Source organism: Cebus imitator, unplaced genomic scaffold (assembly GCF_001604975.1).
Source record: "Cebus imitator isolate Cc_AM_T3 unplaced genomic scaffold, Cebus_imitator-1.0 Scaffold59, whole genome shotgun sequence".
Lineage (NCBI taxonomy): Eukaryota > Metazoa > Chordata > Mammalia > Primates > Cebidae > Cebus > Cebus imitator.
Window position 1 is genome coordinate 4991893 of NW_016107374.1, and position 17991 is coordinate 5009883.

A 17991-nucleotide genomic window follows, 5' to 3' on the forward strand; every position below is an offset into this window, starting at 1 on the left:
CAAATTAAAGTTGCTGAATCAATATACCAGATGAGATACATCACCAAAAATAAAAACCCCAACCACCATCAATTAAACTGTCAAAATGTTTTATCACTTAAAATTTTTAAGCACTGGGTACAGAGTCTTAGGCCCACGTAAAAAAGAAAATGTAAACAAAAGTAAGCAGAATAAATTGATTATGTATTTCTAAAACATCTATACTTCCTAATTTCTTCCAATAAAATCACACTTCTGCATAATTTCGATTCTTGAATCATCAAGAATGTTAGGAATATAGTACTTCTTTCTTTTTTTTTTCTTTTTGTTTAGTTGTATTTGGGCTCTGGGGTACCTGTGCACATCCTGCATCCTGCAGGATTGTTGCATAGGTACATACACGCCATGGTGGTTTGCTGTCTCCATCCCCCTACCTCACCCCACCCTGCCCTGTGAGTGTTGTTCCCTTCCCTGTGCCCAAGTGTTCTCATTGCTCATCACCTGTCTATGACTGAAAATGTGCGGTGTTTGTTTTGGTTTTCTGTTCTTGTGTCAGTTTGCTGAGAATGATGGTTTCTAGGTTCATCCACGTCTCTAACAAAGGACACAAACTCATCGTTTTTTATGGCTGCATAGTAAGGAATATAGCATTTCTTAAGAGAACTTCAGAGACATTCTTCCAAGCCACTGACACACATCTTCCAAGTTTGTTTATATTTTTTGAGACAGAGTCTCGCTCTGTTGCCCAGGCTGGAGGGCAGTGGGGTGACCTCAGCTCACTGAAGCCTCCATCTCCCAGTTTCAAGTGATAATCCTGTCTCAGTCTCCCAGGTACGTGGGATTACGGGCCTACACCACCATGTTCAGCTAATTTTTGTACTTTTAGTAGAGACGGGGTCTTGCCATGTTGACCACGCTGGTCTTGAACTCCTGGCCTCAAGTGATCTACCCGCCTCAGCTTCCCAAAGTGCTGGGATTACAGGCGTGAGCCACCACACCCAGCCCATCCTGCAGGTTTTAATGCATTTTTTTTTTTTTTTTTTTTTTTTTTTTTTTTTTTTTTTTTTTTTTTTTTGCTTGGCATGTGATAGGCAATGCTTTAGCAGGGATCTCAGTGACAACAGATTTCTCTCAGGTATTCTATTTTATTTTCATAGGCACAATAAAGCACTTGGCTATGGCTTTGAGAGAGGCAAGGAATTGCAATTGTTGTCTTCTATAATGAATATCTGCTTTACTCATCAATAAGCTGTGCCCCACTTGTTTGCATGTCACTCACGTATGTTGTTTCAATGTCAAATCACAGGATATTCTAACACGTCTTTTTGAAGACATGTTAAATGGCAAGTGAACGCAACTCTTGTAACAGTAATACACACAATTCAGCTGAAGTGACAACAATACAGAGTTATGACCAAGTTCGCTCATGTGCAGGCAAATAACAACTATATCTTAACTGCCACCTGGCTGACTATGGATGCCATGGATTGTAAGGAGTATACCTGATTTTTAAAAACAAAAATGTGGGGGGAAATGCGCACATTTGGAAATACTGGTGAAATACAGTTATCTCTAACAGTATTCAATGAAATGATACACATTTTGTAAGAGAAGATGTCAGACCACTAAATGGAATTCTTCTATACAAGGTTCTACTTACCAGTAAAAGAGCTACATAGCCAATTATTAATTCCATATTGAGGCAATTCTGCACATGGCTTTTGACTCTATAATTTCCATGCCATCAAGGAGGATGGACACAATTCAAGCCTTCACCCAACTCATTACAAGTTAGATGGGTTAGTAAATGTTAACAGTTTCTGATGACCACAATGGAACTCCTTTTGGGCACAGTTAATTTGGAGCACGACTATACCAAAAAGTCACTGGGCTCAACTGGCTTTACTTTGAAAATAAACTTTTACTGCAATCTTCATTGTTCACAACGAAGAAAAACATTTTTGGAGTAACCAAATCTGTTTTCCTAAGCTTATAAGTTCTGAAAAAATGCTTTTTAGGGGTAAAGGCTGTGGCTCCATTAAATTTAGAATAGGAAATATGGCATACCCACCTGAGGAGAAAGTACTCAAGAAGCAAAACTGAAAAAATATCTCTATAATTTATTCACTAGCTAGCAGACTTAATTATATTTTTTAGTAAAGTACATACAAACATATTTCCACTAGAACTCTAGTGTTTGATACCAAGTTTCTGCAATAATATTATCAGTAACTACTATCAGAATCACTACACCACTACTACCTGGTTTGATTACCAGGCACAGTACCTCGTTTAACTCTTGTAATAATAATAAAAGATGGGTATTACAATGGCAACTTTTATAGAAGAAGAAGCCGAGGCACAGTGAGACTGTCATCCAGATAATAAACCGCAGAGCTGCACACAAGCCCAGGTATATCTGATCACAGAGCCAGGACATTTAATAACTAGCATATACCAACTCTCAGGCTGTCACATTTTCACAATTATTTCCCTATTTCTTAAATCCAAATGTACCTTGCTAAATTATGGGTCTATTTAATGTGATGTTTCTTTATTCTCCCAAAGCCACTATAAAATTGAAGGTATATTTTAAAATTGATAATGCTGAGAATAAACGCAATAGGGCACATAACAGGTATGGAGTCATATCAAACACTTAACAGTCTTCCAGTTAACAGACATCCTCACTTAGTAAATATTGTTTTAAAAATTATTTATTTCCTCATATCATGTCTTTAAGGTCAGAATTCAAAAGAACCATGTATTCAATAATAAATCATAAATTTACAGTGTGCAGAAAGAAAAATCCAAGGCTATAGAGGGTATAATATGACATAAAAGCAGATAAAGTATCTGTGACTAAAGGGGACAACATGTAAAAGTTTATTTGCTCTTCTATCATGTAAAAGTCACAAATTCTATATGCTGACGTCATTCCAGAAAAAACAAACAAGGTCTGGAGGGTGGAAGAGCAGTACACAGTCAAGACCACTCAAGGACAAAAGCAAGAAGCAAAAAGCTGATGAAAATGCTATCTGACAGGCTAACTCTGTGTGAATGTATCTCCCTGAGCTCCCACTACAGGTCTTATTTCTTAGGCAGCATCAACAAAAAGTTGTTATTACTTATACACAAAACAGCCATGGAAACTACCGATGCTTCAATCTGAAACCGTGTGTTTCCAAATGAGAGTCACAAATAACTCACAGATTTTTCATTTGCTAATGAGTTTCTCCGTGATCAATGATTTCCTACACAACGAAAGGAAAACATAACAGCACAGAATTGTTTTCACTTAGTTTTTTAAGTACTGGGGCAAAGATGGGGGATACATACACAGTCCCTCCCAGATTAGGCAGTACAGAAAGTATTTCCATGTGGCTACAGGAGGAAATGAGAGAGAAGGAGGTGTGCTCTTGCTAAAGAAGCCCTAACTGATACATTGGAATATGCTGACTCAACAGTAGACTATACAGAGGCACACAGTCCTTGGTTCTCAAGCATTTTTGGGTCATGGATGTATAATAAAAAAAAAAAATTGGCTGGGCTTGGAGGCTCACCCCTGTAATCCCAGTACTTTGGGAGGCCGAAGTGGGCGGATCACCTGGGGTCAGGAGTTTGAGACCAGCCAGTCCAACATGGTGAAACCCCGTCTCTACCAAAAATACAAAAATTAGCCAGGTGTTGTTACGGGCAACTGTAATGCCAGCTACTCAGAAGGCTGGGACAAGAGAATCACTTAAACCCAGGAGGTGGAGGCTGCAGTGAGCCAAGATCACACCACTGCACTCCAGCCTGGGTGAAGAGCAAGACCAAAAAAAAAAAAAATTAATGAGCCAGGCAGGGTAGCTCATGCCTATAATCCCAGCACTCTGGGGCGCCAAAGTGGAAGAATAGCTTGAGGCCAGGAGTTTGACACCAGCCTGGGCAACATAGTGGAACCCTTTATCTATAAAAAATATAAAAATTAGCTGGGTATGGTCACGCACACCTGTAGTCCCAGCTACTCAGGGAGCTGAGGTGGACAGATCACTTGAGCCCAGGAAATCAAGGCTGAAATGAGCTGTGGATGGCATCCCTGCACCCCAGCCTGAGTGACAGAGCGAGATCTTATATCAAAAACAAAACAACAACAACAAAAATTAATGAAAGACATTATAAATTCTTTCCTCAGAAAAATCTGTGGAAGAGCAAAACACTGCACACAGTTACATAGAGTTGGTAAACTATGAAGCACATCCTCAGCTCTGAATTTCCATGTCAAATAATACCACTAATGTCTACTAACCCTGCTTTGGCCTGAAATCTCTTTCGTCTCCCTTCTCCTCTAGTTCATTCCTTCTGTCCCAGATTAAGCCTACACAGTACACTAACATCTACAAATCAGCACTTTCACCACTGAGTTGTAATGATCAAGTTCTACAGCTTTCTTCCCCCATAAAACCATCAGTTCTTAAGGAGTACAGATAGGGTCTGTCTTATTCACTGACAATGTTCAACAAATATTTAAGTGCCCATTATGTAAACATGCTTAAATGTACTCTTATACTGGAAGATGCTCAATAAATAGATGAGAAATGAAAGCCATATACCAAAGAGTATTTTCCTATTCATAAGGTAATGCTGGTATTCTTCTGGTTGACAGTCACTACTTATGGGTAGTCTCGGACTGTTACTTGAATTTTTTTATGTGTATGTATTCTCACCAATGAGACTGTCAGTGTTTGAGGGGGAAAAAAGTCTACATATTTCAATTCTCTATAGCCCATCATATCCCATTGAAGATTAAAATCATAGTAGATACTAAATATGCAGGAAATCACATAGATACTAAAAAATGTTTAGTATGAGCAGCACTGATGCCCAAATGCTTTACTTCTATTTTGAGGAATATAATTTGCAAATCTCTTAATGACAGATAATTCTAAGATATAAAAATTATATAAGAAATTTAATTTCTCCCTTTTTAAACACTCTATCAACCTTTGAGGGTCAAAATTTATACTTAACTTCACAAATAAATAAACTTAGCAAACACACTCCATCTGCCAAAAATTGTTTCAAATCAATATAATCATAAATAGTGCTAAGACTACATATCAATTATGTAGTTCTCTTCTCAGTAATCCCAGTCATTATTACTGAGATTTTCTAAATGACTTCACTATCAAAATCTGATACAATGCAGTGAAGTAGTACAATATTATCTTGCAAGATCACTGTGATGCCAGATTTATAAAATGGTCTTTAAGCAATAGTACTAGGAAATTATTTCTCTTCCCAACCCCTACCATCTTCCCCAAAATCACTATTTCAAAAACAAAACAACTGCTGAGAAATGAAAATGAAATCAGATTGTGTGTATGTGTATAGCTAATGTTTCTGTATCGTGCCATATGGCTCTGAATAATTAAGTGCAAATGCAGCCTGATTCCAAAGTTTGCACCCCAAACTCTAATCCCAAAGCCACAGGCAGACCTGATGGAAGATTAAAAATGTCACCAGAGCAGCCACAGCCTAGCTTAGGAAGCCATTCCCCAGATGAGACAGTTGGGAGGTATAGAAGGCAGCCCAGCACTAGCTTTGCTTTATTCTAAGTTTTCATAGATTTCGCTACAATAACCGCAACAAAATTACATCTTCTATTAATCATCGAATTATAGAGCAGCTCACATAGGCTAAATTTTATATTAATTCATACTAGAATATCTTCATCAGCAGCAAAGCCTTTTCCTCATCATTCCAATCCAGATCAAACATATATGCAAACAAGTCTCCTTTCTGGAAACTACAACGCTCCCAATTCCTAACTAAATAAAATAAACCCATATAATTGAGGGGCTGAAGAAACCCTTCCCAAGTGATCCCTGTATTTTCATTACTTTAAGAAGTTTATTTATCTATCTATCTATTTATTTATTTATTTATTTATTTATTTATTTATTTAGACAAAGTTTCGCTCTTGTTGCCCAGGCTAGAGTGTAATTGCACAATCTCGGCTCACTGCAACCTCTGCCTCCCAGGTTCAAGTGATTCTCCTGCCTCAGTCTCGCAAGTAACTGGGATTACAGGCACCCATCACCATGCCCGGCTACATTTTTTGTATTTTTAGTAGAGATGGGGTTTCACTATGTTGGTCAAACTGGTCTCCAACTCCTGACCTCATGATCCGCCCACCTAGGCCTCCCAAAGTGCTGGGATTACAGGTGTAAGCCACCACACCCGACTTTCCTCCAGTTTTAAACTTTTAGCATCTAATCTCACTCTCCAACTACCAAAACAATCGTTTATTTATTTATTTATTTACATTTAGAGGCAGGGTCTCACTCTACTGCACAGGCTGGAATGCTGTGGCAGATCAGAGCTCACTGCAGCCTCAAGCTCCTGGGCTCAAGCCATCCTTCAGTCTTGGCCCCACAAATAGCTGGTACTACAAGTGCACATGTCACCACATTCAGGTAATTTTTAATTATCTTTTATTTAGTTAATTTACTTTTATTTTTATTTAGAGATGGGTCTTGCTATGTTGCCCAGGCTGGTTTCAAACTCCTAGCCTCAAGCAATCGTCCTGACTCAGCCTCCTAAGTAGCTGGGTTAAGAGGCACAAGCCACTGCTCCCAGATCAATTTTTTTTTTTTTAATTTAAATAGCTGCACAAACTGATTAGTCATAGGGTGACTGTTTCTTTCTAGACATTTACAAATACTGTAGACATGTGCTTTCAGTCACTTGTGTCTACAATATTTGTACTGTCTCTTTCATTAAAGTATATGTTCCTTAAGTCTAAAGATTATTCTCGTATTTCCTTTAGAGAAATAAACAGTTATTTCAATAAGATGGGAATTTACTGATTACTCATTTCTTGCTCCTGTTACCACATTATACCCAAGGACTCTCAATACTGTAATGTTACATCACCATTCTTCAACTAGGACGGTGCATGCCACCATGCTCCAGTGAGTATGTTACTCTGAAATCCCTTAACCACCACATCCACGGACATTGCTCATTTGCCCTTTGATAATCACCTCTATTGCATCACCTCTATTACAGTAACACAACACACTGAAAGACAGGAACAAACATAATGCTAATGTCATCATAATTATAATTCCAATTTTCCACACACTATTTTCATTGTACTTTCCAAGTAAAATACCTTAACTCTAAACACTGAATCTTGGCAAACTGAGCAGCTCTGGGCCAAAGGCAATTTTATAGCTGTGTTATAAACTACCATGGGGTAAATGTGCTGACAACCCATAAGCACAGCAGCACCAGTGGACCGCCCTGAAGAGCCGTTACGTTTTACAAATGTCAGATACCCACAGATTAAAGTCTCCCTAAGTAAGTATGGACATGGTGAAGCATAACACCTTCAAAAGACCCAAGTAATCTTCTCTTGTATGCAATGATTTGCATGTGAGAGAAAACAAATAAGCTTTCCATTGAAATTAACTTATATATTTTTTTCTAAAAAGTTAAGAAAATTTAAAGTATACTACTGCACATAATGCCAACTTGGCAGCACTGTGTCAGACATTTTAAGTATCTTTACATAGCTAGAAAAGCAAGATTTTCTTAAGTCCCACATGTGGTGCACATCACTGAAGCAATAATAAAAACTTTTTAAAGTTTTTTAACTGCACATATTTTCCAGCTTTTTAAAACCTTTTCCACCCAATATTTTACTTCATTTTGATAGCATTAGGTGAAAAGGATATGCTATATTATGAAAACTTATTATCAACTCTCATAACATAAAGTAACAGCCATTAAGTCTGCAATACTAAAAATGCCAAATGAAGAAAAATGATTGCAGGATTTTTTTTTATTTGTTTGTTTGGTTTTTGCCATCATCTATTGATGGCCAAAGTACTTTTCGCTAAGGTGTGAGGCAATCTAAACTTAAAACACAAAGTGTAACCTTTGAGAAGTTCATGATAAATAACCTAACAAAATTTCCCTAAATTGAATACTGATAAAGAACAATCTGAACTGGTGCCTTATTAGAAAGAGGGAAGGGATGGAAAGAAGTAGGGGAGACTAGCAGAGATTCTTTGTAAGTAAAAACTACATTAATGGCATTTTATCATTCCGAGCATTTTTAAAAAAAAAAAAAAAAAGATAATTGGTCATTAAGAAAACAGGAAGCACATTTACTTTTTCAAAAGGGAGAAAAAATAAGCATAACTGCATGATCTAAAACTGTAAAATTCAGAATGTCTAAATACTCAGATACTGAAATTCCAACAATTATAAATTTAAAATGTACCAAAAGAAGCCAATAAAACTCAAAGTTTTAGAAACCAGGTATAAATATATCCATAGGCGTGTTTCAGAAACATAACTGTTTCAGTAACATAACTGGCCAGCTGTCTGGAAGACAGTTTACAGTATCCGAAGGGGAAGATAACTCAATTAAGAGGTATGGTAGATATATTCCTTTCCCAAATGTATACTATCCCAATGTATATACTATATAAATACACGCTATCCCTTCCTGTACCACTGATATCAAGCTTGGCCATGTAACTTTGGTATCTTACTACTGAAAGATGATACCTCATCATGCATTAGATTTTAAGGTTGGTGCTGTCTTGGCCAATGAAATGTGAGCAGAAATGGGATACAGAATTTCTGAGCAAAAGCATTAACAATCGACCATGTGCTCCACCACTGCTCTGTGCTCTCTAGCATGGGCCCAGCAAGTCTTAGCCAGGGGTTGCCCTGCCAGCATGAGTTTTGGAGGGAAGAAGATATAGTACTAAAATCAGTGACTCACAGTGAACATGCAACATGAGCACGAAATAAACCTCTACTGTACGAGCTACTAGGATTTTTTAGGTCTTCTGTTACTGCAGCATAACTGCGTCTAACCTGACCGAATGCTTCATAAAACACTTATTGTATCTTGAAGCAGGCCAAAATGAAGAGAATAGGTCCAACTGGGTGGATATCTGGAAGGCTGGAAAGAAAAGGTGAGGAATTCAGTATCACATATTAAGAACCACAAAGAAAAAAAGAAAGTATTCAAGAGGGTCAAGACATCAAAAAGGCTATCACATGGAAGCAGAATTAGTTGCATTATAAATGATCCCAAAGAATAGAGTTAAAAAAGAAAGTTAGAGGAAGACAGATTTTTGCTCAGCATAAGCCTTTCTAATACTAAGTACTCTTTAAAGATAAAAAGAACTCTTTGGGAACCTGTTGTCACTTAACCGGAAGTATGTATTCAAAATGAGGATGGATGACAATGTAAAAAAGATATTATAAGGCCGGGTACAGTGGCTCATGCCTGTAATCCTAGCTCTGTGGGAGCCTGAAGTGGGTAGATCACTTGAGGTCAGGAGTTCGAGACCAGCCAGACAACATGGTGAAACTCCGTCTCTACTAAATATACAAAAATTAGCCAGGAGTGATGGTGTGAGCCTGTAATCCCAGCTACTCAGGAGACTGGGACAAGAAAATCACTTGAAACCAGGAGGCAAAGGTTGCAGTAAGCTGACATCGTGCCACTGCACTCCAGCCCAGGTGACAGAGCGAGACTCTGTCTGAAAAAATATATATATTACAGAAAGGCATTCCAGAATTAGCTGGGAAAATGGACTATGTGACTTTTAATGTTTATCTCCAACTCTGAAAAGTAGTATCGATACTTCTCTTAGCTAACATCAACAATAGTTAACCATTTATTGAGCTCTTACGATGAGAAAAGTACTGTGCTGAGCCAAAGAACCCTTCACCATCTTGCTGGTGAAAGAACAGTGGCTCAGCAGGCTTAAGTCACTGGCATGTGTCACACGGTTAACGGGCAGAGCTGAGACCCAAAATATCTCCTATCTCTGAAGAAGTGAAGAAAAGGACTTAAACAAATGTGTACCCCCAGAAAGAGACATAAAACTAAAGCTAACTATGTTATCTTCTGTCTGATATCTTTATGGAAAATGCTCTTGAGTAAGTAGCAGTGATATTTTTAGTGTTTTTAATAGACAGATGTCCCTAGTTAGATATATACAATGTAGTGTCAACAAACACTAAAGAGTTACAGGAGAAATGAGTATGTGAAAGATGAAAATATCTGAAGTCACATTACCATAGAATTTAAAATACTTACACAGCATCAGTATAAGATTACCTCAGCACCAATCAATAGCAATGACAAATGAAATTATCTTATTCTGTGTGAAATTTCCTTCATTTCTATAGTAAAGTTATTTTCCAATAACTCACTTCAGTAACATTATTTTATATACAATAGAAATTGCAGCCTTTTGGAAAGAAGGTCAATTTATATGGCTCCTGCTTGGCTGTGAGAGATTCTCAAGGTAGTAAATAAAATTCCCTTTTAATTAAACCTATCTTATGCTTTAAAAATAAGAAGTGGAAATAATAAATCACTGTATAAGCTTTGTTAACATGTAAACTAAGGAAAAATGGCTAGGGAGACACAAACACTCTCCAAGTGATAAAGTCCTTGATGATCTGTTTTAATAACCTCAGTTCTGGCTTTCAAACCAGAAACTCACAAAATCCACATCTTACCTAAATAGAAATGAAAAGGCCTAACAGAAAACTGCCAGGAATAAGATGGTAAACTGTATCTCAATAAATCCATATTGTAAACAGATTTTTCAAAGATTACAGCAAACAGCTGTACAGGTGTCCAACATTTTGGATTTTACCTGGGCTCACACTGGAAGAATTGTGGTGGACCACATATAAAATACACACTAACACTAATGATGGCTGAGCTTTAAAAAACAAACAGGTTGGGGAGCCATGTATAATTTTCATGATATTCACCACCACAGATTAGCAAACATGTATTAACTCCTCCAAGTTCTGTTGACAATGAATAAATGGAGCCAACAACAATCATTTAAAATTGCTTTCCTACCTCATAAGCGGGTAATTTTCATACAACAAAGTTACATTATGTTTGATAAAAAGAGAGAATTATTATCTTAAAGAACAACAGAATTAGTACCAATTTTCAAAAGAATCTGAAGTCATCCAATAAACTGTATGAAGGTGGTTTGATATTATTTTCTAAAAGAAAAGGTGTTTTATTTGTTTCAAAATTAACTACTGTAGGATTCAAATAGACCATTCTGGAACCATTCCAATGAAATTTGAAAGAATACGAATCAAAGTATATAAAATAATAAAATTTATGGTAAAAATAAATAATTACTGACATTAATAGTATGTGAGGCATTATGTGGCACACATGATACATATATTTATCATCTAGCAAAAGCTCAAGGTATATGGTATCCTATACTTAATTACTGTATGTTAACTAAGGCTTAGTGAGATGAGGGTAACTGTCCAAGTAACAGACCCTGAAATAAAGCCAAGGAATAACCCAAAGTTCTTTAGAACTATCCCAAACTTTATACATATTTACTTTTTTTTTTTTTGGAAACAGGGTCTCACTCTGTCACCCAGGCTAGAGTGTGGTGGTATGAACACCACTCACTGCAACCTCAACCTCCTGGGCTCAAGCAATCCTCCACCTCAACCTCCCAAGCAGCTGGGACCACAGGAACACACCATCATGCTCAGCTAACTAAAATTTTTATAGAGACGAGGTCTCACCATGTTGCCCAGGCTGACAATTTTCTTATAAATAATAGTTCAATTTGACCTAAACTTCAATTTCCATCACAAATTCTGAATTCATGAGCCCAAAACAAAGGAATTACCTACACTTCCCCCGCTTCCAGTTTTTCTGCTTTTCTAATTCCCAACAAAGAAACATGCTACTATTGCCAGTACCAAACTTAAAAGAATACAATTCAACTTCACATTTATTCATATTCTTCTGAAAGGAATAAATCAGGATATTTTAAGAAACACACACAGTGAGCTACGATTTTAAAATATACTTTGTTCCAGATACCCTATAATTTTATATAAAAAGAACCATACTTAAAGGTGCATTAATTACTGTAGAGATACCGAGAGCTTTATTCTGGCACAGGATTATAGAAATGGTAAGTTTTCCACATTTTCTTGGATCAAGTTTGTATGTACTTTGTTTTGTTTTACAATGGAAAACAGAAATGCCTACTATTCAGAATACTTAAGAGTACTTAACTCCTACTTAAACCAATGGTGACACGTGCATACTATGCTTTAGTAACAGATGAGCTCTAGGTCTACGCCAAATCACACTTAGGAACTAAAGTTGAGAATGAGAAATAGAGAAATCTTCAGTGGAAAAAGTCTTTCTGGGTAACTGAAATAACGTATCAACTGTAGCTCAAGTATCCTAAGCGGTTATATTATAGTGGTAACCACCGCAGCCAACAGTTTGGATAAGAAACTTAATAGTAGTAGAAAATCCTTTCAGCTTTGATTACCTGCAAGTACTACATACAGACTCATGAAAAGAAGTAAAAAGTTTTTCTCATGCAAGCTCTTAATGAACCCATTCTTTCTCACCTACTTCTCCCCTCAAAACAACCTATTGCTAGGCCAGAAAGTAAGGGGATGTTTCAACAATGAAGGGATCTGTCTAAAGGACACAGGAACAGGCCATCACAAAGGGGCTTCCTCTGACCAATCTGGGAGAATTTAAGCATCAATATAAATGATGGTAAAAATTAACTGTAATCCACTGAATAAAATAACAATCCATGGATCCAAATTTATATAACAAGATAAATAAGGAAATAAAATGGGAGAAAATGAAAAAGCTCTTCCTTACAACAGGATGCTGACTAATAAAAGTAGAGAGAATGGCGGCGTTTGAAAATTAACATTATAGCCATAATGGTAGTAACTGATTTAAGCAAGGACTACCAATGCAGGCTAAAACAAATGAAAATTTGATGAGAAACGGGGTAATTACATAATCTCATTGCATCTGGCCACAAATTACCTATTAATTACAAATATAAAATTGGCAAAGATCATAGTTAACAAAATATTTATTAATTTACAGTGGAGAAACTTGACAGAAAATTACCTCAGTCACATGACAAAACATGCTAACATCACTAATAATGAGACATTGACAATATGAGGCTGCTGAAAACACAACGTCACTTCTATGTTATTCCTACTATTAATGTCAAGAAAGAAAAAGAAAGGCTAAGGAACTGTTCCGGATTTAAGGAGACATGAAAACTAAATGTTAATATATGACCATGGATGGACTCTTAGGAGGTTAAGCTATAACAGATATCACTGGGACCTGAACTACAGGTTAGATAATACCTTTTTATCAATGTTAAAATTTCCTAATTTTTATCATTATACTGTGCTAATATATCTTTGTCATCAAGAAATATACACCAAATACTTAACAGTAAAAAAGAAATCAATCTTGAGTTTACAAAAAAAAAAACGGTTTAGGGAAAAAAATAAAAAAAAAAAAAAAAAAAAAGGCAGTGCAGAAGGGCAGGGAATATGGGAGTTCTTCGTACTCTTTCAAAAACTTCTCTAAATTCCAAATTATATTAACAGAAAGAGAAACAAAAGATTTATATAAGTTAATTTTCATACTCGCAATAAATCATTGCAAGTGAAAAGTTTTTGAAAATTACAGGCACTCTCGGTATCTAGCAATATACTTGGTTGTCTGCAGACCACTCTCTGCTGTTCCTTCTCTTACCTTTCTAACAGATTGTGGATCGCTTTGAAGAGCAGCGTCCTACATTCATAGGAAAGGCCATTTTCCCAGAGTCCTTCTTCCACAACTGAAAAAAAAAAAGAAAAAAGAAAAAAAAGAACCAGTAAAAAGGACATCCAAATAAAAAGAAACTTTTAAAACATTTTTCTGAAGCAAAGTTAATGAGTTAATTGAAATGACATAAATAATCTCACACTGAAACAGAGAGTGTACTTTTAAGTTTTTGCCCAAAGTTAGAAAAAAATTATGTACAAAAATAAAGTAATGTGTCCTGGTTTTAAAGTCTGAAATATGAGGCATGGTATAACACCCCTCCCATAAATGTTTTTACAATCTGCTTCTTCAGGTTTACAATCATTTAAAACTCTCAAATTAATCTACTTGATAGTGTCACAAAGACTTATTTTGTTAAAGTCCTACTTAAAGGTAAAAAGAATGTCACAAATCAACAAAGTTCTAAAATGTTTTTAGAGAGAAAAAAAATTCCAAAAGTGTCAGATTTACACAAATGTCTTTACATGTTTTGAAGGTCTAAAGGATATGATTTTAGAAAAACTGTCAGGAAATTACATCTTCCTAAAACATCAAATTTATTTCCTGAATTTATAATTTTGTTAATGTTTGACATTTTGGGAAGTATCCTGTTTGCCTCTGAAATATGTTATAACATTGAAATATGTTATAATACCAGAAGAATCCAACCTCCAACTTATGTATTAACAATGCCCCATGCATTCCTAAAATTCCTTTTCATAAATATAAACAGACACAAAATGCCCTAGAGAAGACAGTTAATATCCTTTTAAATTACACTAGTTCAATGCAAGATAGCAAAAAATTAGAAGGATGAAAACATTTCTAGAAGAAAAAACTCCTCTTTTACTTGTTATCTTGACAAAAGCACTCAGGGGAAAAAAATTTAACAGAATTAAAACACACATTATATCCACAAGGCACGTTTAATGCTTTTACCATACCAGTAGACATACCAAAATGTATCCCCATATTCTCAAATCAGACAGCATTTCAAAAACTACATTCAGGCCTTTTATCTATTAGATTTTTTGAAAATTACAAAGCTGGATTTTTTTTCTTGGTTATGTCAAATAACTTCTTGTCTTCCTGCCTAATGTGTTTAATCCTGATTTACCAAATTTGCCTGAAGCAACCTGTCTGAAAAAGTTATGTTATTTATAGCAAGAGAAATAGAAATAAAATACAGCAAACAGAAAAACATTCTTGCTAACAACCAATAGTCTTTGCTCAACATAAAACATTCCAAAATTTCCAATAATGTTCTGCAAATATCATGAATCTATGCTCCCTCTCATACATTTATCTTTCACGTAGAAATTTTTTGGGTTTGAAAGAGAGCTAATTTCTCAATAAAAAGGACACTTCACATTAATTTGCTTTTCTTTCCTAATGTGTTTCACTGACCCTAAGGCACCATCAATTTTAAGATACACCATTATTTTGTAAACCACCAGGACAGGAGGGGAAGGTGACAAACTATAACATCATTGTTATCACTTACAATTTTTACTTTGCAATTATTCAGAGAGCTCCCTTAAACTTACTGAGTCCTATTCATTACATTCCACTATTATGCACACATAAAACAGATAATATAAGCAAAATAAATCAGTCGAAACTTTCTAAAACTACATCAATATTCCAAGTCTACCTCTTCTAAGTCACTCTTCAAACCAGTCACTGGTACAGTATTTTCCTACATAACCATCTTTTGTGCCATAGAGTGCTGGTGATGCAGCATTTGTGAAGACTGTCCCACTTTTATTTCCAGAATTTTCTTCCACTGGTGACACCTATGTAGCACCTTGTTTTAAACTTCTGATATTAAAATCTTCTAATATATTTGAAAACAGAGGGCTGAATGTGGTGGCTCACAGCTGTAATCCCAAAACTTTGGGGAGGCAAAGGCATACAGATTGCCTGAGCTCACGAGATTAAGACCAGCCTGGGCAACACAGCCTGACCTCGTTTCTAAAATTAAAAAAAAAAAAAAAAAAAAATTAAAGTAGCTCATGCCTGTAATCCCAGCACTTTGGAAGGCCGAGGTGGGCAGATGACGAGGTCAAGAGATCGAGACCGGCCTGGCCAACAAGGTGAAACCCCATCTCTACTAAAAATAGAAAAAGTAGCTGGGCCTGGTGGCACGTGCCTGTAGTCCCAGCTACTCAGGAAGCTGAGGCAGGAAAATCGCTTGAACCCAGGAGGCGAAGAATGCTTTGAGCTGAGATCACATTACTGTACTCCAGCCTAGCTACAGAGTAAGACTCCATCTCAATAAATAAATAAATAAATAAAAATTAGCCAGGTATGGTGGTACACACCTGTTGTCCCAATTACTCTGGAGGCTGAGGCAGGAGCATTGCTTGAGCCCAGCAGGGTCAAGACTGCGGTGAGCCATGATCATGCCACCACTGCACTCCAGCCTGGGTGACAGAGTGAAAGCCTGTCTCAAAAAAAGAAAAAAGGAGGACCAGGAGGGAGAGCAGGAGGGAGGGAGGGAAGAAGAGGAGGAGAAGGGGAGGAGGCAGGGAGGGGTGGAAAGGGAGGAGGAAGGAAAGGGGAAGAGGGAGACGGAAGAGAAAGAAGGAAGGAGAAAATAGAATAACACGTCCCAGTAAATTCCTAAGCCAAATTATTGACGTTATGTCTCTTGCTGCAACCAGCCTTTCTTTTTGTTTATTTTGAAAAACTTTATGGCAAATTCCACTCCTAAATACTTTAGTGTGCATCAAATCATATTCTAAGCAAGGTCTGCCAATTATCTCTTCAGTCTTCTTTGATCAAGTACAGCTCACTTCCTTTTTTTAAAATATGTAGTTGACTTAGTGAAGAAACCAGGTTACCTGTCTTAATATCTCATATTCGCATCTAATTCTTTCCTCATGATATCATTTTGCAAGTTTTAATGTTGGTGTTACCTTGACCTTGTCAGGGGATGTCAAAGGAAAGACAAACAACAAACTCCCTCAAATCATTCTCAAATACTTTGTCAACTGAAATACTGAGGTGTTACAGCTTTCCAGGCATGCACTACGGAACACTAAACAATTAATGAGCATGCACAGGCAATGCCAACTTCACCACAACTGCTGGGTGGCTGACAAAATTTTAATATACCATTAAAATTTTATCCCGATTTTACAATTTTAAAATAGATCCTAGGATAGACTTTTTTTCTTCAAACAACAAAAAAAAACTTGAGAGTAATTAACCAAAACCTACAATTAACATCATACTTAGTGGCAAAAGACTGAAGGGTAAGAATGTCTGCTCTCACCACTCCTATTCCACATTATACCTGAGTTTCACGTGGTACAATAGGGAAGGAAAAAGAGATAACGGGCATACAAGCTGGAATGGAAGAAATAATTGTCTCTATTTACATATGACAGGACTGTCTATTAAAAAATCCTAAAGAACTAACAGAAAAATATCTACTAGAACTAAAACTGAGTTTATCCAATCACTGAATACAAGGTCAATAGACACAAACGATCATATTTCTATAGTGAGAAATAAATAATTAGAAACTGAAATTTTTAAAGTACCATTTACAGTACCACCAAAACTCATTTATACTTGCATATATTACAAAAGACGCTGAAACTACAATGCTAAAGAAAGAAGTAAAAAAGACAAATTGACCACAAACTCGAAAAATGGTTGTTAAGATGCCAATTCTTCTAAAACCAATCTATAAAATCAACTCAATTCCAATTAAAATCCCTGCAGGGTGTTTTACAGAAACAGATGAGCTAAAAAATTCTATATATTTATATGAAAAGGCAAAGGAACTAGAACCACCAAAACAATGTGGTAAAAGAAAAATATGGAAGTACTTTTATCAACTGAGTTCTAGGTTTACTATGAATTAGGGTAGAGTAAGCAAGCCAGCACAATACTGTAGAAAGGACACACAGAAATAGAATTGAGTTCAGAAATTGGGCCACAAATTCTTTTTGTTTTAATTCAACAAAGGTGCCATGGCAATTCAGTCAATTCAGTAAAGGAAGAAAAGAAAAAGAACCTCAAACCCATACAGAAAAAGAAAATCAAATGAGATCACAGACCTGAACGCAAAACCTAAATCTGATATTTCTAAAAATACACAGGAGATAAATTTTGAGGGCTCAGGGTAGGCAAAGATTTCTTAGATATGACACCAAAAGCATGATCCATAAAAGAAAAACTGATAAATGGTGTTTCATCAAAATGAAGAACTTTGGCTCTTTAAAAAATATGGGAATGTTATGTTAAGCTATGGAAAAGACACACCACAGATGGGGAATAAACAGTTACAAATCACACATCTGACAAGGACTTTTACT

The 17991-nt window shown here is 36.2% G+C and overlaps 1 protein-coding gene across 3 annotated transcripts in view; it reads right to left on the reverse strand.

Moving 5' to 3' along the window:
- The window catches only part of MED13L (mediator complex subunit 13L), a 307838-nt gene that overhangs the window by 134941 nt on the left and 154906 nt on the right, over window positions 1-17991 (reverse strand). For all 3 annotated transcript variants that reach the window (XM_017529524.1, XM_017529525.2, XM_017529526.1), the window contains one exon: window positions 13610-13694. In XM_017529524.1, coding sequence (XP_017385013.1) covers window positions 13610-13694 — 85 coding nt within the window. The remainder of the gene's footprint in view (window positions 1-13609; window positions 13695-17991) is intronic.